At 42.4% G+C, this 22,545-nt stretch overlaps 1 protein-coding gene and 1 non-coding gene across 29 annotated transcripts in view; both read right to left on the reverse strand.

Moving 5' to 3' along the window:
- The window catches only part of ALG8 (ALG8 alpha-1,3-glucosyltransferase), a 40,418-nt gene extending 18,253 nt beyond the window's left edge, over positions 1-22,165 (reverse strand). For 8 of the 28 annotated variants that reach the window (XR_012423566.1, XR_012423565.1, XR_012423561.1 and 5 more), the window contains exons 1-5: positions 22,045-22,165; positions 9,337-9,415; positions 6,334-6,527; positions 3,427-3,536; positions 1,538-1,605 (exon numbers count right to left, since the gene is read on the reverse strand). Coding sequence is in view for 14 of the 28 variants with exons in the window: in XM_074014874.1 (XP_073870975.1) it covers positions 1,538-1,605; positions 3,427-3,536; positions 6,334-6,527; positions 9,337-9,415; positions 22,045-22,139 (546 nt within the window). In the remaining 14 variants the exon portion in view is untranslated. Of the gene's footprint in view, positions 1-1,537; positions 1,606-3,426; positions 3,537-6,333; positions 6,528-9,336; positions 9,416-17,414; positions 17,516-18,546; positions 18,741-21,257; positions 21,587-22,044 lie in introns of those variants that run through there. The other 20 variants (XR_012423563.1, XR_012423562.1, XR_012423559.1 and 17 more) reach the window with 12 other exon arrangements.
- Positions 15,295-15,397, reverse strand: LOC123568903 (U6 spliceosomal RNA). The gene has a single exon (XR_006692457.1). It is a non-coding gene; the product is annotated as a U6 spliceosomal RNA (small nuclear RNA).
- Positions 22,166-22,545: the final 380 nt, after the last annotated feature.

Genomic DNA, 22,545 nt, shown 5'->3' on the forward strand with positions numbered 1-22,545 from the left:
CCTCTATAGGAGGAATAATAATTCCAATAACTTCACAGAATGGTTCTAAAGTTTACTCAATAAGATATATGTAAGCCAGGTGTGGTGGCACACATCTGTAATCCCAGAGACTCAGGAAGCAGAGGTAGGAGGATTGTTCAAGGCCAGGAGTTCAAGACCTGTCTGTAATCCCAGCATTTTGGGAGGCCAAAGTGGGAGGATCACTTGTGGTCAGCAGTTTAAGACCAGCCTGGATAGTGAAACCCCCTTCTCTACCAAAAAAAAAAAAAAAAAAAAAATTAGCCATATATGGTGGCGTGCACCTGTAGTTCTAGCTACTCAAGAGGCTGAGGTGAGAGGATTGCTTGAGCCCAGGAGTCTGAGGAGGCAGTGAGCCATGATAGCGCCACTGCCCTCCAGCCTGGGGTGACAGAGCGAGACGTTGGGGAAAAAAAAAAAAGATATATGGAATGTATGTAATCTTAAGTAGCCATGTATTCAAGTAAGCCCTGAGTTGCATAGCTCATTAACATTAGTCAGGATTACACACAGTTCTTCTGATTCCAAATCCCCTTCTATTACATTAATCTTAATGCTGCTGATAGTAAAGTACCACCATCATAGTTATTATATTGTAAAGACTGCTGCTAGAGATTTCATTCATACATAAATTATCCCAACCAGACAAAGAAAATGTAATTTAGGGGCCGGGCGTGGTGGCTCATGTCTGCAATCCCAGCACTTTGGGAGGCTGAGGTGGGCAGATTACTTGAGGTCAGGAGTTTGAGACCAGCCTGGTCAACATGGTAAAATCCCATCTCTACTAAAAATACAAAAATTAGCCGGGCATGGTGGTGGGTGCCTGTAATCCCAGCTACTTGGGAGGCTGAGGAACAAGAATCACTTGAACCTGGGAGGCAGAGGTTGCAGTGACCCGAGATCGCACCACCGCACTCCAGCCTGGGCGATAGAGCGAGACTCAGTCTAAAAAACAAACAAACAAACAAACAAACAAAAAAAGAAAAGAAAGAAAATGTAATTTAGGGCAGGCCCAGGGGCTCACGCCTGTAATCCCAGCACTATGGGAGGCCAAGGCAGGAGGATCACTTGTGGTCAGCAGTTCGAGCCAACATGGCGAGACCCTGTCTTTCCTAAAAATACAAAAATTAGCCAGGTGTGGTAGTGTGCACCTGTAATCTCAGCTACTCATGAGGCTTGAACCCAAGAGACAGAGGTTGCAGTGAGCTAAGATTGTGCACTGTACTCCAGTCTGGGTGACAAAGTGGGACTGTCTCAAAACACAAACAAAAACTCAATTTAATTCAGGCCTGCCACATGCTAATAAGTTTTTGGAGTACAATTTTCTCATCTGTTAAATGAAGAAAATCACAGTCAAAAGTGAAGATGGAATTTGTGAGAAATACCCAATAAAAGTGTCTATAGCACTTGGCAACTCAAAACAGTCAAATAAATTTACCCATCACCCACTACACTGTTCCTTTTACAATCTAAAAACTTACCTAAAAGCAAAAAAATCTAATTTAACAATTATGTTTACCTGAAATAATCGTGCAATGGAGAGTAGCATTAATCCAAATAAAAAGCCATTGTACTGAAAATGAATATCTGGACTTAGGTCAAGGAAAGACAACAGAGGATATCAAATTCATAATGAACTATACCAGCTGATGGAGTATAGAAATTCCAAATGCTTTAACAGCAAAATTAAAGACAAAAAATACTACTACTAATGTGGACTGCTCATAAATAAGTTTTCTATAAACAGAGTCAAATCTTTTTTTAAATACTTTTTTTTTTTTTTTTTGAGATGGAGTCTCACTGTCACCCAGGCTGGAGTGCGATGGCGCAGTCTTGGCTCACTGCAGTCTCTGCCTCCTCCTGGGTTCAAGCGATTCTCCTGCCTCAGCCTCCTGAGTAGCAGGGACTACAGGCGCATACCACCACACCTGGCTAATTTTTTTGTGTTTTTAGTAGAGACGGGGTTTCACTATGTTGGCCAGGCTGGTCTCGAACTCCTGACCTTGTGATCCCCCGACCTTGGCCTCCCAAAGTGTTGGTATTACAGACGTGAGCCACTGCACCAGCCCTAAATACATATTTTTAGTTTTGCTAATCTCTGTATCATTCCCATTTTGCCAAAGCAAACACCATAGTCAAATCTTTAGTTGAAACTTATATGTGGGGGCATGGTGGCTCACACCTGCAATCCCAGCACTTTGGGAGGCTGACATGGGTAGATCACGTGAGACCAAGCGTTCAAGACCAGCCTGGATAACATGGCAAACCCCCATCTCTAACAAAAATACAAAACTTAGATGTTGTGGCACACAACTGTAGTCCCAGCTACTTGGGAGGCTGAAGCACAAGAATCACTTGAACCCAGGAGGCGGACATTGCAGTGAGCTGAGATTGTGCCACTGCACTCCAGTCTGGGTAACAGAGCAAGACTGTCTCAGGAAAAAAAAAAAAAAAAAGGAAAGAAACTTAATGTTCAATGACATCTTAGACTAGATGATGATTTAAAATATATATATTTTTTTCATTTTAAAAGAAATTTATGTTTGAGAAGAAAAACAAAACTTTCCCAGGTTTTTCCTACCTTTTCTACCTTAAAGGCCCCACAGCTAAGAGGCAAGAAGTTTTTTATTTGTTTTTTAGAATTAGGGATGAGAAAGGAAGGTACCTAACTGCTAGTAAAGCCACCTGCATGCAGCATTGCATTGTTTATAGGACATATACAATCTTATGTATTAAGCCTCACAAGGAACCTGTGAGGTATTTAGAATTATCCTCTTTAGAGATACTTTAGAGATTAAGAGATTAAGCCTCAGAGACAGTCATCCACTCATGGTTCTAAAGCTGCTGATGGCAACTAAGATTTGAGTTCAGGTTACACTGAAACCAGAGTCTGGGTGCTTTCCTCCACACCAGGCTACCTTTATGAAAATTGCAACTATTAGCGTCCATTACGAGGATTTTAATTTCATTCAGAAGCCTTGAATTTAAAAACTTTGCCTTTTAATATGTGGTAAGCCAAGATGGTAGAAAAGCACGAATGCCTGACCATTCCCACACGCACACTGTGATATGCCTTTTCCAATTAAAGGTATTTGGAATAACGTGTTATAAAACTATTGAATATATATATCACATTAATATAAAAATAGTTCACAATCTCAGTACATTGTTTTATTGATGATTTAGCTGGTTCTCACATATCCCACTAATTTTTCAGAAATGAAATACTCTAACCTCAGAGTCCAGTGAAGTTGGGCAGAGACCACACAGTTAAGTGAGCCTACTAACCTACCCCACACCCATTTTCAGAAGCAGCTCACATCTCCAATCATTATTACGAAAACATTAATCTTATATTAGTATATATCAGAATAAGTAAGGGAATAGTACATAGAATATCAAGGATACGATCCACAATTAATAACCCGAAGTTCCACAGAAGTAATACCGATAGAATAAATTTTGGCTTTTCTGTAAGTTCTTTACCCACTTTTTTTCCATCAATGCATTTACAGCACCTACATTGAAACATTAGGAAAGAAACAGAAACAACTTTGCTCTTCACTGGAACATCACTTCTGCAGAGTAAACTATGATACATTAGTCATTCCTGACAAACTACGTGCCATTCTTTTTTTTTTTTTTTTTTTTTCCAATTTTTCTTTTTCTTTTTTTAGAAGGGATAGGGTATCACTATGTTGCCCAGGCTGATCTCAACCTCCGGGGCTCAAGCGATCCTCCTGCCCTGGCATCCCAGAGTCCATGCCATTCTTGATTTCTTAAAAAGGTCACAGCAAGCTGAGCAGGGTGGCAGGTGCCTGGCTACTCAGGAAGATGAAGTGAGAGAACCATTTGAGCTTGGGAGTCTGAGGCCAGCCTGGGCGACATAGTAAGACCTTGTCACTAGAAAAACAAAAAAGGGGGTAGCACAAACAAAGACCTCAGGGCCTATTCCATGTCTTTTCTAAGCTATGCTGATCTAAAACAAAGTCTTCATTTAATAAAATTAAAAATAAAAAGTCACGTAAACCCCAAAGTAGGGATTTTGAAAACTGAGAGAGCATACATTATTTCAGTCCTTAAGAGTAGAAACTGCAGACCAGGCTGATTTAGCACTCTAAATTATGTATCACATAATACCAGCCAAATTAAGAACAGAACTGCAAATGTGCAGCTCCTGACGGTCCAAATGATAATTTAAAAACCCTTATGTAAAAATGCATGACATTTAAATGTTGAGATATATTACTAAGTGACAACAGCAGCAGGTGACAAAACAGTAAAATCCTTTTTTTGTTTTATGAAAATTATATTCGAACACAGAAAAGAGACTAAACTAACATACACCAAAATGTTAATAGTGGTTAGTACAGGTGGGGGAGTATGAATCATTTTTAATTTGCGTGTGTGTGCTTTTCCAAAGTTTTTACAATAGACGATATTTAAAATGTGTTACATTTGAATAGTGGCAAATTCTAACATTATAAATCTAAAACAAATAATAGATGCAATTAAAGGGGGACTAGCAAAGGTATCCTCCTTTTCCCCTATGGAGTCTTAGTTCCCTCATGAAGAGGCAATAAACTTACAGGGTCATTGAGAAAATTCAGTAAGTTAATAATCTGTATATCATGCTTGGTTCTGGGAACTGACACACAGATTTCAATTTTTTTTTTTTGAGACAGGGTCTCAGCCTGTTGCCCAGGATGGAGTGCAGTGGCGTAATCACAGCTCACCGCAGCCTTGACCTCTCAGGTTCAAGAGATCCTCTGCCTCAGCCTCCCAAGTAGCTGGGACAACAGTCCTCGGCAACCAGAGCTGGCTAATTTTTGTATTTTTAGTAGAGGCAGGGTTTCACCATGGTACCCAGGCTGGTCTCAAACTCCTGAGCTCAAGCAGTACACTAGCCTTGGCCTCCCAAAGTGCTGGGGTTACAGGCATGAGCCACTATGCCCGGCTTTTCAACAATCTTTTTAACTATTCCCTCTACTTTGCAGATGGAAATGAATTCTATTTCCTCTCCCTTTGTGCTGGTATACTCTTTCCCTGGAAGCCTGAATTCAAACATTTTGAGTTAAAAAGAGTATACTAAAAATTACTTTCCCTTTCAACTCTTGCCAGGTCATAAACAGATTGAAAGGAAGGGCTTCAAACGGGATTATTCAATGAGAATGTGCAAGGGTTAAGACATTCCCAAGGGACTCTTTACTGACTGGGGCAAGGGTTCAGTGTAGAGGGCCTCACAAACAGAAACGATCCATTTATGACAAGGGTCATTAAATGAACACTAGTCACTGTTCTGTCACAATCACATCAGCAAGCTTAAGAGTTAGGAAAGAATGAGGCCGGCACAGCGGCTCACGCCTGTAATCCCAGCATTTTGGGAGGCCGAGGTGGGTGGATCACGAGGTCAGGAGTTCAAGATCAGCCTGGCTAACATGGTGAAACCCTGTCTCTACTAAAAATACAAAAATTAGCCTACCATGGTGGTGTGCACCTATAATCCCAGCTACTCAGGAGGCTGAGGCAAGAGAATTGCTTGAACCCAGAAGGTGGAGTTTTATAGTGGGCTGAGATCGTGCCACAGCACTCCAGCCTGGGCGACAGAGCAAGATTCCATCTTGGGAAAAAAAAAAAAATTAGGAAAGAATGGAAACTGACATTAACTGAAACTGAAACTTAGTACTTGGAAGTCACTGTGCAAGACATTCTATATATGTGTATTCAATACTTAAAATTAACTTATAAGTAAAAGTTATAAAACAAAAATTTAAAACATAAGCATAAATTAAAATAATGAAGAGTCTTCATGAAGGAAAGCATACGGAAACAACTAAAAGCACTCAGTGAAATTTCTTGAGTTTACTAGAATGAAAGCTCAGTAAAAGCAGGCTTTGGTGGTTAGCACAATGCATATGTGTGCGCTACCGTGCATGTACCATGTGCATCCCCCAAGATAGGGTAGGTGACGGAAGCCTCTGGGGGCCTGCTGCAAGGAAGCAAAGAAAAACATATGGAGCTATTCTGGGTGGGAGAAATGGCCCTAGGACTATACTTGGGACTACTTCTTTTCACAACATTCATAATCTCTTGTTCTTCCTCTGCCTTGTAACTCCACCTTATCCCCATTTATTCCACAAGATTCAGCTAGAGAGATTTAAACATGTAGTTTAAAGCACAATACAATTTTTCATTGTTCTAGCATTTGCTATCATATAAACTTTGCTCCTCCTAAATCAGGAATAAGTTAATACTACTTAACACTGTAATATTTCTTCAATATCTTCCATACAAAATGACATGCTCCAGACTTACTCATGGACAGCATACACAAAGAGTACATCCATAAAGATGACGGAAAATCTCTGGAAAAGTAAAGTCCTTGAGCTGGAGTAATTCAAATTACGAACATTCAGCATCTCTTGATCAAAATATTTGGCGACATGTGACAGGATATACTCAAACCATGCAAAGAAAGGGGGGTAATCCAACGTCCACTCTGAAGTTGCCTGTGATAAAAAAAAGAAGACCAAACGTATCCTAAGTAACTGAATAAACAAGGATGGTGCAAAGATTTAAAATTTTTCATTCTGTGGTCTTTAAAACAGCACAATGAGGCTGGGCGTGGTAGCTCATGCCTGTAATCCCAGCACTTTGGGAGGACTAGGCAGGTGGATCGCTTGAGTCCAGGAGTTCAAGACCAGTCTGGGCAACATGGTGAAACCCTGTCTCTAATTAAAAAAAAAAAAAAAAAAACCCACAGTGAAATGCAGCTGCACTTAAAATGTGCCCTAAATTAACAGAACAATTCCTATGTAAGACTGAACAGAACACTAAAACCTGTCTTCTAAATTATTTAACATGGTCTTCAATTTCCTTAAATAGAGTCAACTATACTTAAAGGAAATTAATTTGAAACCTGGAGTTGATAAACTTGGTTATGACATAGTTCTACTCATCTAAATAACAAATAATTCACTAACTTAGTTTCAAATTCTGCCTTAGAGACACAATTTCCCTATTTGTAAAATGAGGTATTATGAAGATTAAATGAGATAATACATATGAAACATATTTATAAACAACAAAATGGTACACAAATGCTATTATATTTTGTTTCACTAAGTTATATGATCCTGGAGAATAGAAATTATCCTTTTCGTTTTGTATCTTCAGCATTTAGTAAGTGCCTGACATGTTGTTTGGGATCAAATAACCATTAGTTAAATGAACAGTTGCTAACAAGTAAATGAAAACAGAAATCATATGAAAATATACAAGCTTTAGAATCATATATTTTATTAGATCTATGTAAGTCTCAGTTTTCTTTTTCTTTTTTTTTTTTTTCTGAGACAGAGTCTTGCTCTGTTGCCCAGGCTGGAGTGCAGTGGCACGATCTTGGCTCACTGCAAGCTCCACCTCGCGGGTTCGAGCCATTCTCCTGCCTCAGCCTCCAGAGTAGCTGGGAAAACAGGCACCCGCCGCTATGCTCAGCCAACTTTTTGTATTTTTAGTAGAGACAGGGCTTCACCATGTTAGCCAGGATGGTCTCAATCTCCTGACTTCATGATCCGCCTGCCTTGGCCTCCCTAAGTGCTGGGATTACAGGAGTGAGCCACTGCGCCCGGCCTGAGTCTCAGTTTTCACACCTATACAACAAGGATAGTAGGATCTACCTCATGGGTTATGGTATTCCATTTTATATGTACATATAAAATACTATATATATGGTATTGAAACTCACAGAAAACTCACACAAAATTTGCCTTAAAAAAAACTCCCTGGGCCGGGCACAGCGGCTCACACCTGTAATCTCAGCACTTCAGAAGGCAGAGGCAGGTGGATCACCTGAGGTCAGAAGTTCAAAACCAGCTTGACCAACACGGTGAAACCCTGTCTCTACTAAAAATACAAAAAAAAAAAAAAAATAGCTGGGTGTGGTTGTGGGTGCCTGTAATCCCAGCTACTCAGGAGGCTAAGGCAGGAGAATCGCTTGAACCCAGGAGGCAGAGGTCACAGTGAGCTGAGATCGTGCCATTTCACTCCGGCCTGGGTGAGAGTGAGACTTCATCTCAAAAGAAAACAAACAAACAAAAAAACCAACTCCCTGTCAGCAGAGTACTGCTTTTGATCAAGAAATTTCTGAAGTGATATCTCTTTTTCATAAAGTATTACACACAGTTTAGTAATTTGTACCAGAAACAAAAATACAAGCTGGGTGCAGTGGTTCACGCCTGTAATCCCAGCACTTTGGGAGGCCAAGGTGGGTGGCTCACCTGAGGTCTGGAGTTCGAGACCAGCCTGGCCAACATGGTGAAACCCCATCTCTACTAAAAATATAAAAATTAGCTGGGGCATGGTGGCGGGTGCCTGTAATCCCAGTTACTTGGGAGGCCGAGGCAGGAGAATCGCTTGAACCCGGGAGGCGGAGGTTGCAGTGAGCTGAGATTGTGCCACTGTACTCCAGCCTGGGTGACAGAGCGAGACTCTGTCTCAAAAAAAAGAAAAGAAAAAAAAGGAAAAGAAAAAGAAATAAAAATACAGGTGGTGTTTTTATAAACAATATGAGAGAATGGTTTGTATATTACCTGATGTCTACACATCACATTTGATTATTCCTTTCCTCATAAAATCACAAAACATTAGCAACAGACAGGATCTTAGAAATAATTCACTCCAAATCCTCATGTGCCAGATGAGACACTAAGGCCCAGAGACATGAAGTATGTTTTCTCTATGTAACTAGATAGTGGCAGCACCAGGCCTAAGAATCCAATTCTTCCTCTTTCCCAGTCCATTGCTCTTTCAAAAAGTGTGGTAGATACTATACCTCCCAATGTATAGACTGGGAAACTAATTTTGAAGTAAGGGGATTCCCTAGTAGTGCAAGAGGACAGAACTGAGATCACAATTTTTATAAAGATTAATTAGATCTATGGTTGCAGAAAAAACTTTTTTTTTGAGACGGAATCTAACTCTGTCACCCATGCTGGAGTGCAGTGGCGTGATTTCGGCTCACTGCAACCTCCGCCTCCCAGGTTCAAGCGATTCTCCTGCCTCAGCCTCCTGAGTAGCTGGGATTACAGGCACCCACCACCACGCCCAGCTAATTTTTGTATTTTTAGTAGAGACGGGGTTTCACTGTGTTGGCCAGCTGGTCTCGATCTCCTGACCTCATGATCCACCCACCTCGGCCTCCCAAAGTGCTGGGATTACAAGTGTGAGCCACCGCACGCAGTCAGAAAACATTTTTAATATCAGTAATAATTACCTAGTTTATATATGAATCTTTAAAAAAAAGTGAAAATTAAAACTTACCTCATAATACCACTGTGATATTGGTAAACTGTGAGTGATAGCAAGCCAGTTGCGGTGTACTTCAAAATCTGTGGAATGGCTACTCAAAACAATTAGATGAATAAAATGAGATTTTGCAATATTTATCCATTTCTAATTCCCATAGCTATGCTTTTAAATGGACTGACATTCCCTAAGCAGTCACAGTTCACTGTCCTATAGAGATACAAATAGACATTATGTAATCCTTAACTTCACTTATCTGGAGGTCAGATCTTCTGGAAAGTTGTTGAGCAATCTACAAGTCAGTGAAAAGGATTTCAGAACTATCTAAAGGGCTGACAAGAAGCCCAGACTTTTTCTTTTTCTTTTTTCTTTTTCTTTTTTGAAACAGAGTCTCCTTCTGTCGCCCAGGTTGGAGTGTAGTGGGCCCGTCTCAGCTCACTGCAACCGCCACCTCCTGGGTTCACGCAAGTCTCCTGTCCCAGCCCCCCAAGAAGCTGAGACTACAGGTGTGTACCACCAATCCTGGCTAATTTTTAGTAGAGATGGGGTTTCGTCATGTTGGCCAGGCTGGTCTCAAACTCCTGACCTCAGGTGATCCACCTGCCTCAGTCTCCCAAAGTGCTGGGATTACAGGTGTGAGCCACTGCCCCTCGTTTGGCCCAAACTTTTTCTTACAGGTGGCCCTCAGGCCTTTGCTCAGAAGTGACTTCCTCTTGCTCACATATAACTCTAACAAAATTCATTACCTGTATACTAACACGTAAGTTTGAGTAGGAGTTCATCTGACAGAGAAGGTGGGAAAAGATCCTTGCCTTGACTTTCCCATGTCTCCAAATTCTCCCTCTGCCCGTCACTATATAGATCTAAGGATCACCCATCTTCAGTAAAAATGTTTTCCTTTTTGACCACTGCCGTACCGCCCCTCCACATTTAGAACAGCACCTGACACATGGACAGGTTCAATACGTTCTTGCTGAATATCCACTCACCAAAGTCAACAATGAGTTCCACAGCAAAGCCCAATTTACACTTTCCAATGTTTTACACAACCTTTCCACAATGACAACTTTCTCCTACCTCCAGCCAACCCCTTCTGTCTCAATCATGGTTTTCCCTTCCTATATTCACCAGGGACATGCTGATATTCCCCTAGGTTCAGTTCTTGGTCCCCTTTTTACGCAACTTATTCTGCTCTGGACAATCTTATGCAAACTTTCTGGTTCCATTGTCAATTGTATTATGATGACTCCCAAATTTTTTTTTTTTTTTGAGACCAAGTCTCACTCTGTTGCCAGGCTGCAGTACAGTAGCGTGATCTTAGCTCACTGCAACCTCCATCTCCCGGGTTCAAGCGACTCCCCTGCCTCAGCCTCCCGAGTAGCTGGGACTACAGGCACAGTGCACCACGCCTGGCTAATTTTTTTTTTTTTTGTATTTTAGTAGAGATGGGGTTTCACCATGTTGGCGATCTCCATCTCCTGACCTCGTGATCAGCCAGCCTCAGCCTCCCAAAGTGCTGGGATTACAGGCAGGAGCCACCAGGCCCGGCCTACTCCCAAATTTCAACATGCAACATTGGCTTCTTTCCTAAGTTGTAGAGACAGACACCTCCAATTTCCTGTTAATAATCTCACTTGCATTTCCTACAGATTTTTCAAAATCTCCACTCAAAACTGAACTGATGACCCATCAATCCCAAGTCTAAGTATGTATACCTAACAGAAATGCATAGTATGTTCATTAAAAGACACATATCATAAGAATGTGCAAAATGGGGCTGGGCGCAGTGGCTCACGCCTATAATCCCAGCACTTTGGCAGGTCGAGGCGGGCGGATCATGAGGTCAGGAGATCGAGACCATCCTGGCTAACACGGTGAAACCCTGTCTCTACTAAAAATACAAAAATTAGCCGGGCGTGGTGGCGGGCGCGTGTAGTCCAGCTACTTGGGAGGCTGAGGCAGGAGAATGGCGTGAAGCTGGGAGGGGAGCTTGCAGTGAGCTTAGATTGCAACACTGTACTCCAGCCTGAGCGACAGAGCGAGATTCTGTCTCAAAAAAAAGAAAAGAAAAAAAAGGAATGTTCAAAGTAAAACTATTTGCAACAGGCAAAAAGTGGAGATAATTCAAATGTCCACAAACAGCAGAATGGCTAAATAAATTGTGGTGTTTTCACACAATGGAATACTGTAGGGCAGCAGTTCTCAAAATGTGATTCAGGAATTCGCAGGGAGACCCTTTCAGGGAGTTTGAAATATGTACTATTTTCATAATAATATTCAGATGTAATTTGTCCTACCTTCACTCATTCTCTCACAAGTATACAGTGATGTTCTAGAGGCTACATAATATGATGTCATCACTCTGATGGCCAGTGACATTTCTGCTTGTATATTCTTGTGCTTGAACAATTTGTTTTAATTTGTAAAATGGTAATTATCTATTATACAGCCCACATAAATATATAGCTCTTTATGACCCTCAATTATTTCTAAGAAGTGATTCTGACTAAAAAGTTTGAGAACCAGTGATATCTAGTGATAAGAATGAAAAAACTATAATTACACAACAACGCACAAACTTAATGTTGAGTGAAAGCCAGACCCAAGAGAACAGGTTGTATGATTACATTTGTATAAAATTCAAAAACAAACAAAAAAACCCAAACAAAAATTCAAAAACAGGCAAAATTTAACCTATGCAGTTAAAAGTCAACATCAGAGGCCAGGCATGACGGCTCACGCCTGTAATCCCAATACTTTGGGAGGCCAAGGCGGGTGGATCACTTGAGCTCAGGAGTTCGAGACCAGCCTGGTAACATGGTGGGACCCCATATCTACAAAAAATTTAAAAATTAGCTAGGCAAGGCAGCACACCCCTGTGGTCCCAGCTACTCAAGAGGCTGAGGTGGGAGGACTGCTCGAGCCCAAGAGGCTGAGGCTACAGTGAGCCAAGTTTGGAGCCATGGGAGACAGAGCAAGGCCCGGTCTCAAAAAGAAAAAAAGGTGAGAATATCAATACCCTTGGCGGGGTGGGGTTGCAGGGAGTGGCTAGAAAGACACACGAGGGATAATATTCTGCTTATTGATCTGTCTGCTATTTACAGATGTATTCACTTTGCAAAAATTCAGTGAGCTGTACATTTATGATTTGCACTTCTGATATTTTATACTGGATTTTGTATGGAATTCTAGGTTGAAATTTGCTTCCACTGATCTTTGGAAGCTTATTCCATTGGTTTTTAGTATAAAATGCTGATGTTGGTTAAGTCTCTTTCCTTTATGGTTTTCCCTTCATCTCTGGAAGTTTCCTGTTTCTCCTTTTCATCCATAGCAGTATGAAATGTCTAGTGATTAATGTCTTTGTGAGGGTCTTTTTTCATTAATTATGCTGAGTATGTAGTGCCTTTAGCTCTGGGAAATTTATTATTTGCTCATCTCCTCCCCTGTGTTTTTTTTCTGAAACTTTAGACGGATGCTAGATACCCTAGATTGAACTTATAATTTTTATCTTTTCTCTCATATTTTTGAAAGATTTACTCAATTTGTCCTTAATTTTGGCAATAACATTTGCTATTAACTACAGTTTCTCTGATAATTCCTGTTTCATAGCATCTGTTCTTGTTTTATAGATATGTCGTTTTTACTCTCTTTGGAGTAGCACTTACAAAATTTGAGTAGGTTTGGGAACACTTTCTTTTCCTATATAGTTGTACTATATAGATTTTTTTCAGTCTCTTTTTTGGTTACTTTAGTTATTTTGTTGTTTCCTATTCAAAACTGTTAGAGCTTCACTTTTGTTGGAGTGCTGGGATTACAGGTGTGAGCCACTGCATTCATCTGTAAAAGTAATCTTAATTGCTGAAATGACACTTGAAAAAAAAAAAGCAAAACTAAGACTAGAGACATAATGATAAATAGCAAACAACTATTTTTTAAATTGCATTAAAAAAAATCTACCATCAGCTGAGTACAGTGCCTATAATCCCAGTATTTTGGGAAGTATTTTGGGAAGCCATGGTGGGAGGATAGCTTGAGGTTGGAAGTTCAAGACCAGCCTGGGCAACATAATGAGATCCCCATCTCTACAAAAAACTTAATGATTAGCTGGTATGGTGGTGTGCACCTGTAGTCCCTGCTACTCAGGAGGCTGAAGCCAGAGGACGGCTTGAGTCCAGGAATTTGAGGCTGCAGTGAGCTATGATCGTGCCACTATACTCTAGCCTGAGCAACAGAGTTAGACCCTGTCTCTAAAATTTTTGACCACCATCTCCAGCTAATTCTTTGTATTTTTTTTGTAGACACGGGGTTTCACTATGTTGCCCACGCTGGTCTCAAACTCCTGAGCTCAAGCAATCTGCCTGCCTTGGCCTTCCAAAGTGCTGGGATTACAGGTGTGAGCCACTGCACCCAGCCCTGTCTCTAAAAATTAAAACAAACAAAAACCTACCATCTCTTACTTGTCCTATGATAGCTTCTTAAATTGAACTCCCCATCTTCACTCAGGCCCTTCATTAATCTAGCTTTCACACTGCAGTCAAAATAGTATTTCTAAATCACAAATGTCATATTTCCCTTTTAATTGACCTCTGCCCGCCGGATAAAATCTAAAGTACTTAACATAGCCTAAAAGATATTTTTGGATCTCGCTTATTCACCTTTTCAGCCCATTTCTCACTATCCTCTCACTTGTTTTTGTCTTACTCTACATTCACCTTTTCCCTCTGCCTGCAACACTCCATTTGAGGTAGGTTCTTTAACTCTTACCATTTCACCAGTGGCTTAGAGAAGCAGCTTGCCCTGTCATGTAGCCAGTATGTAGCAGAGCCAGATTCTAACCAGGGCAGTCTGACTCCCTAGCTATGGCTCTTAAACCACCAAATACTTCCAAAGTTAGTTGTTGTTTTCTCTGCAAATCCTTCCTAACCTCAAGGCAAAATAAATCTTTAATTTGTTCATTTCTATCTCTAATGCCACCACTCCAATTCAAGTCAGCATCTTCTCTCATGTAGACTTTCTCAAAGGGTACCTAGCCTTCGTGACTCTCCTGCCTCCTCCAATCATTTATATGGCAGCCAAAAAATATTTTATAAATGCAAATCATTTCCACTGAGTTTATACAATCAAAATCTAAATTTTGCAACCTGGCTTTATAAGATCCGGCATGATTTGGTACCTATCTTTCCAATTTCACTGTGCATGTTTCTGTCTCTGTTGCTTATTCCATGCCAACTACACTGGCCTTATCACAGTTGCCCAACTAGGCCAATACTTTCACACCACAGGGCCTATATTTATACAGTGTGCTCTTTCAGGTAAGTTCTACACATGTGCACACACCACATACTCTGCATGGATGGCCCTCTCATTCATACTTTAGGCCTCCAATTAAGTCAGTTCCTCAGAGACATTCTCTGACACCTAATCAAAAGTATATCTTCCTTCTTGGTCCCAATAGGATCCTGTTGTCCTTCTTCTTCCTCCCAGGTTCACACCAGTCTCCTGTCTCAGCCTCCCGAGTAACTGGGACTACACACGTCCACCACCACACCTGGCTAATTTTTTGTATTTTTAGTAGAGATGGGGTTTCACCGTGTTAGCCAGGATGGTCTCGATCTCCTGACCTCATGATCCGCCCGCCTCGGCCTCCCAAAGTGCTGGGATTACAGGCATGAGTCACCATGCCCAGCCTCTTCTTCCTAATACTTAATCCAAATTGTGGTTATGTAACTATATATTTGCATTGATTTGTTTCTGGTTCTGTTATACTTACTAAACTACACACTTCACAGGGCCAGGGATCATATCTATTTTGTCCTCCCTTCTAGCCTAGCAACAATACCTGGTACATAATAAAGCAGTTAGCAAATGTTTTGTTGAACATATCTGCATTTACCCTATAGCTTCCCTCTCACATCCCAGCAGTTTCCGATTTGAGAAGCAGAGCATTAACTACAATTAAAAACATTCTTTTTTAAATATATTAAGTGTTTCATAAATTTGCATGCTATCCTTGTACGTGGACCATGCTAAGCTTCCCGTATCATTCAATTTTAGTGCAGGCATACCTTAGAGATGTTGTGGGTTTAGATCACCATAATGAAGTGAATATTGCAATAAAGTGAGTCACATGAATTTTTTGATTTCCCACAGCATGTGAAAGTTATGTTTACACTGGTCAGCACGGTGGCTCATGCCTGTAATCCTAGCACTTTGGGAGGCCGAGGCAGGCGGATCACAAGGTCAGGAGACCGAGACCATCCTGGCTAACACAGTGAAACCCCATCTCTACTAAAAATACAAAAAAAATTAGCCAGGCGAGGTGGTGGGCGCCTGTAGTCCCAGCTACTCGGGAGGCTGAGGCAGGAGAATGGCATGAACCCGGGAGGCGGAGCTTGCAGTGAGCTGAGATCATGCCACTGCACTCTAGCCTGGGCGACAGAGCAAGACTCCGTCTCAAAAAAAAAAAAAAAAAAGGTTATGTTTACACTATACTATAAAGTGTGCAATATTATTATGTCTAAAAAGACAGTGTACACTTTCATTTTAAAATACTTTATTGCTAAAACAAAGCTAATGATCATCTGCACCTTCGGCAAGTCCTAATCTTTTCATGGTTGAGAGTTTTGCCTCAATGTTGATGGCTGTTGATTGATCAGGGTTATGGGTGCTAAAGACTGGGGTGACTGTGGCAAACAGTTTTTTTTTTTTTTTTTTTGAGACGGAGTCTCACTCTTGTCACCCAGGCTGGAGTGCAACGGCATGATCTCGGCTCACTGTAACCTCTGCCTCCTGGGTTCAAGTGATTCTCCTGCCTCAGTCTCCTGAGTGGCTGGGATTACAGGTGCCTACCACCACACCTGGCTAATTTTTGTATATTTAGTAGAGATGGGATTTCACCATGTTGGCCAGGCTGGTCTTGAACTCCTGACCTCAGGTGACCTGCCCGCCTCGGTCTCCCCAAATGCTGGGATTACAGGCATGAGCCTGGCAAGACTGTGGCAATTTCTTAAAACAACAGTGAAGCTTGCCACATTGATGGGCTCTTCCTTTCACAAAAGATTCCTCTAGTATGCAATGCTGTTTGATAGCATTTAACCCACAGTAAAACTTTCAAAATTGGAGTCAATCCTTCTTCTCAAACCCTGCCACTGATTAAGTTTATATAATATTCTAAATCCTTTGTTGTCATTTCAACAATATTCACAGCATCTTCATTAGCACAGTGCATCTCAAAAGAAACCACTTTCTCTGCTCATTCATGAGAAGCAACTCCTCATCCACTCAAGTTTTATCATGAGATATCATGCAGCCATTCAATCACATGCTCAGGCTCCACTTTTAGTTCTCTTGCTATTTCCATGACATTTGCAGTTACTGCTTCCACTGAAGTCGTGAACCCCTCAAAGTCATCCACTGGAGTTGGAATCTAATTCTTCCAAACTCTTGTTAATGTTGATATCTTGACCTGCTCCCATGAATCATGAATGTTCTTAATGGCATCTAGAATGGTGTATCCTTTCCAGGTTTCAATTTACTTTGCCCAGATCCATCAGGGGAATCACTATCTATGGCAGATATAGCCTTATGAAATGTATTTTTTTTTTTTTTTTGAGACGGAGTCTCGCTCAGACGCCCAGGCTGGAGTGCAGTGGCCGGATCTCAGCTCACTGCAAGCTCCGCCTCCCCGGGTTCACGCCATTCTCCTGCTTCAGCCTCCCGAGTAGCTGGGACTACAGGCGCCCGCCACCTCGCCCGGCTAGTTTTTTGTATTTTTTAGTAGAGACGGGGTTTCACCGGGTTAGCCAGGATGGTCTCGATCTCCTGACCTCGTGATCCACCCATCTCGGCCTCCCAAAGTGCTGGGATTACAGGCTTGAGCCACCACACCCGGCCATGAAATGTATTTCTTAAATAACAAGACTTAAAAGTCAACACTGATTGGGCATGGTGGCTCATGTCTATAATCCCAGTACTTTAGGAGGCCATGGCAGGCAGATCGCTTGAGCACAGGAGTTCAAGAACAGCCTGGGCAACATTGTGAAAACCCATCTCTACTAAAAATACAAAAATTAGCAGGGTATGGTAGCACACACCTTAAGTCCCAGCTACTTGGTAGGCTGAGGTAGGATGATTGCTTGAGCCCGAAAGGTGGAGGTTGCAGTGAGCTGAGATCATGCCACTGCACTCCAGCCTGAGTGGCAGAGTGAGACCCTGTTTCAAAAAAAAAAAAAAAAAAAAAACAAAAAGCAACTAGTCAACTGGCTGCAGAATAGATATTACATCAGCAGGCATGAAAACAACATTAAGGCTGGGCACAGTGGCTTATGTCTGTAATCCCAGAACTTTGGGAAGCAAAGGTAGGAGGATTGCTTAAGCCTAGGAATTCCAGGCTGGCCTGGGCAACGCAGTGACCCCATCTCTCCAAAAATAAATTAAAAAAAAAAGGCCGGGCATGGTGCTCATGCCTGTAATCCCAGCACTCTGGGAGGTCAAAGAGAGCAGATCACGTGAGGCCAGGAGTTCAAGACCAGCCTGGCCAACATGGCAAAACCCCATCTCTACTAAAAATATAAAAATTAGCAGGGCATGATGGTGTGCACCTGTAACCCCAGCTACTTGGGTGGCTGAGGCAGGAGAATTGCTTGAACCCGGGAAGCTGAGGGTGCAGTGAGCTGAGATTGTGCCACTACACTCCAGTGTGGGAGACAGAGCGAAACTCCATCTCAAAAATAAATAAATAAGAAAAAAAAAAGAAAGAAAAATAATGGCTGGGTATGGTGGCTCATGTCTGTAATCCTAGCACTTTGGGAGGCCAAGAGAGGTGCATCACTTGAAGTCAGGAATTTGAGACCAGCCTGGGCAACCTGGTGAAGCCCCATCTCTGCAAAAAATACAAAAAGTTAGGTTGGCATAGTGGTGTGCATGTGTAGTTCAAATTACTTGGGAAGCTGAGATGGGAGGATTGTTTGAGCCCAGGAGGTAGAGGCAGCAGTGAGCTGAGATCACACCAGTGCACTCCAGCCTGACAAAGTGAAATCCTGCCTCAAAAAAGAAAAGAAAAAGGAAAAATATTGACCAACGAGGTGGCTCAGGTCTGTAATCCCAGCACTTTGGAAGGGCTCACTTGAGCCCAGGAATTCGAGATCAGCCCGGCAACACAGTGAAACCTTGTCTCTACCAAAAAGAAAAACAACAACAACAAACAAACCAAACCAAAACACATACACATAGATAGATAGATGACAGACAGATAATAGAGAGAGAAAAAAAATTAGCTGGGCATGGTGGCATCTGTCTTCGTCCCAGCTATTCGGGAGGCTGAGGCAGGAAGATTGCTCAAGCGCAGGAGATTAACGCTGCAGTGAGCCATGATGGTGCCACTGTACTTCACCCTGGGAGATAAGAGCAAGACCTTGTCTCTAGAAAAAAAAAATAAAAAATAAAAAATAAATTGGTTTCTGAGCAGTAGGTCTCAACAGTGGGCTTATTCAGTAAATCATGCTGTAAATAGATGTGCTGCCATCCAGGGCTTTGTTGTTCCATTTATAGAGCATAGGCAGAGTAGATTTAGCATAAGTCTTAAGGGCCATCGGATTTTCAGAACAGTAAATGACAACTGGTTTCAACTAGATGTCCTAGATGGCATCTTCCAATGTAAGTCTGTTTCTTCTACCTTGAAAATCTATTGTTTAGTGTAGCCACCTTAATCAGTGATCTTAGCTAGATCTAGAAAACTTACTGCAGCTTCTACATCAACACTTGCTGCTTCACCTTGTACTTTATTATGGAGATGGCTTCTTTTCTTTCTTTTTTTTTTTTTTTTTTGAGGCAGAGTCTCGCTCTGTTGCCCAGGCTGGAGTGCAGTGGCCGGATCTCGGCTCACTGCAAGCTCCGCCTCCCGGATTTACGCCATTCTCCTGCCTCAGCCTCCCGAGTAGCTGGGACTACAGGCGCCCGCCACCTCGCCCGGCTAGTTTTTTGTATTTTTTAGTAGAGACGGGGTTTCACCGGGTTAGCCAGGATGGTCTCGATCTCCTGACCTCGTGATCCGCCCATCTTGGCCTCCCAAAGTGCTGGGATTACAGGCTTGAGACACCGCGCCCAGCCTCTTTTCTTTCTCTTTTTTTTTTTTTTGAGATGGAGTTTCGCTCTTGTTGTCCAGGCTGGAGTGCAATAGCGCGATCTCAGCTCACTGCAACCTCCAGGTTCAAGTGATTCTCCTGCCTCAGCCTCCCAAGTAGCTGGGATTACAGGCATGCTCCACCATGCCCGGCTAATTTTGTATTTTTAGTAGAGACGGGGTTTCTCCATGTTGGTCCTCTGGTGATCCACCCATCTTGGCCTCCCAAAGTGCTAGGATTACAGGCACGAGCCACCGTGCCCGGTTGATGGCTTCTTTTCTTAAACCTCATGAACCCACCTCTGCTAGCTTCCAAATTTTCTTCTGCAACTTCCTCACTTCTCTTAGGCTTCAAAGAATTGAAGTGTTAGGGCCTTGATGTGGATAAGGTTTTGGTTAAGAGAATGTTACGGCTGGTTTGATCTATCCAGACCACTAAAATGTTCTCCATATCATCAAGGTTGTTTCACTTTCTTATCACTTGTGTATTCACTGGAGTAGCACTTTTAGTTTCCTTCAAGAACTTTTCCTCTGCACTCACAACTTGGCTGTTTGGCACAATGGGCCTACCTTTCAGCCTGTCTTGGCTTTCAGGATGCCTTCCTCATCAAGCTCAATCATTTCGAGCTTTTGATTTAAAGTCACAGATATGTGACTCTTCCTCTCACTTGAAAACTTAGAGGCCTCTGTAGGGCTATTAATTGGCCTAATTTTATTATTGTATCTCAGTCAATAGGGAGGCCTGAGGATAGGGAGAGAGATGGTGGAACAGCTGGTTGGTAGAGCAGTCGGAACACACAGCATTTATTAAATTCACCATAGTGTTGCCCCAAAGCAATCAGAATAGTAATATCAAAGATCACTGATTACAGATCATCGTAACAAATATAATAGTAATGAAAAAGTGTGAAATATTTCAAGATTTATCAAAATGTAACACAGACACAAAATGAGCACACGATGTTAGAAAAATGGCGTTGATAGAGTTGCTCAATGGAGAGTTACCACAGCCTTCAATTTGTTTAAAAAAAATGAAAATGCAGTATCTGTGAAGTGCAATAAAGCAAAGTGCAAAAAATGAGGTATTCCTGTACATGTGCTGCCAAAGTGAGTGCTATATACATTCTTAACCTGGACCAAGAGCAGTATTCAAAATAACAACCCTGGCCAGGCATGGTGGCTCACACCTGTAATCCCAACATTATGGGAGGCCGAGGCAGGTGTGGACCACTTGAGGTCAGGAGTTTGAGACCAGCTCCCGGCCATCATCGTGAAACCCATCTCCACTAAAAATACAAAAATTAGCCTGGCGCGGTGGTGCACGCCTGTAATCCCAGGTACTCAGGAGGCTGAGGCAGGAGAATCATTTGAACCCGGGAGGCAGAGGTTGCAGTAAGCTGAGATCGTACCACTGCACTCCAGTCTGGGTGACAAGGTGGGGCAAGCCTGTCTCAAAAACAAAATAATAACAAAGAAACAAAAAAAAAAACAACTCTGAGGATACATTTCTAGCCCGAGGCAACTAAAGCAAGAAATATCTTCTTAATGCACAGACCTACAGTTAATCATTTTACTGAATCTACATACACATTCCACTTATATGATTACATATACACATCAGTATAGACTTACATTCTATACATACGACTCTCCCATACTCAACAAGAAATCACCAAGAGCCTGAATCAAAGGATACCAATAAAACAAACCCTAAACTAGGAAGTGGGAGGGAAAGGAGAAAAGGGATGAGGGAGAAAAAGAAAAAAGAGGAAGGATGGAGGCAGGGTGGAAGCTAATATTAATAAATATTGAGTACCTACTGTATACACACCACCATTTGATGGTTGCTTCTTGGTTTCCACGCTTTCAGTCTTGGCCCTACATCCATTTTTTACACAGCAGTCTAACTGTGGTCTTCGAAACCCTGTGTTATCTGTCCCCTGTGCACCCCATCCTGTGCCACTCCTCTTCTTCAATGCTCTGCAGCCACAAGAGGCACTTTGTGTTCCTAGAATGCTCTGACTTCTTTCCTGCCACAGGGCCATTGAACTTACTCTTTACTATGCCTGAACTGCTTTCCACATCACTTATTCTTTTTTCATTTTTTGAATTTCAACTCAAACATCACCTTCTAAAGGAGTAGCGCCCAGCCACTTAGTAACCCTCTATTTCCTTTATCACAATCTGAAACGTTCCTGTTTGTCTAGTTCCACCCACCAACTTCGAGAGCAAGGACCAGTAATGTCTTGCTCACCACCGCACCTCTCGGGAGTTAGAAGGGTACCTGGCACCTCAGGCACCTGTTAATAGTGGCTGAACGGCTGTTCGAAAGGTTCTTAAATGCATATTAAGGATAAGGACCCTGAGGTTCAGAAACATTAAAGTGACTTGTTCCAAATCCGACAGCGCCAGGTCTGAACCTAGCCAGCTGAGGCTAAGTCAAGTAACAAACGACGAAACGGAAAGCTTAGCAAAAGCAGGGTACCGACAAACACGACCTTAAGTTCCTTCTCTTTATAACTAGGGATATCCACACCTCTCTCTCCCGCCCTGACCGACCGCGGGGCCTCCCCGCCCAGCCCCTGGCCGTGGGAGTCCCTTACTAGGTGGGGATGAGAAGGCATTTGAGGAGAGTCACCCCGAGCGCCAAAGCCGAAAACCAATTGCCAGTCCCCGCGGCAATTGTGAACGCCGCCATTGCTGCGGCACCGCACGCTTCCTACCAACTTGATCCACATCCGGGATCCCGCGCATGCGGAGAAGGCCCACTGAAGCGGAGCCCGCGAGCTGCGCGCATGCGGCGAGCCGCGCAGCCAGTCCGAGGACTGCAGTCAGCGATTTAAACCTCCCGGCCACTTTTTCTTTACAGCCGCGTTTCCCCCCGGGCAGGAAGGGCTTCTGCCCTGGCCTTTGTAGCCAGTTTTAAGTTTTATCAGCTAGTTCATACTTGCATAGAAAGAGTGGTCGTTTGCTCTGAGTCATCACTGTGTAGTATTGGGGATACTTAGGTGAGAAAAAAAAAACAACGCTAGAGACGTGCATGCACTAGTGGAGAAGTCAGGATTGTTGCCCTAGAGTTACAGTAGATAAAAGTACCATGAGAG

The sequence above is a fragment of the Macaca fascicularis genome, chromosome 14 (genome assembly GCF_037993035.2).
Source record: "Macaca fascicularis isolate 582-1 chromosome 14, T2T-MFA8v1.1".
In the NCBI taxonomy this organism is placed as follows: domain Eukaryota; kingdom Metazoa; phylum Chordata; class Mammalia; order Primates; family Cercopithecidae; genus Macaca; species Macaca fascicularis.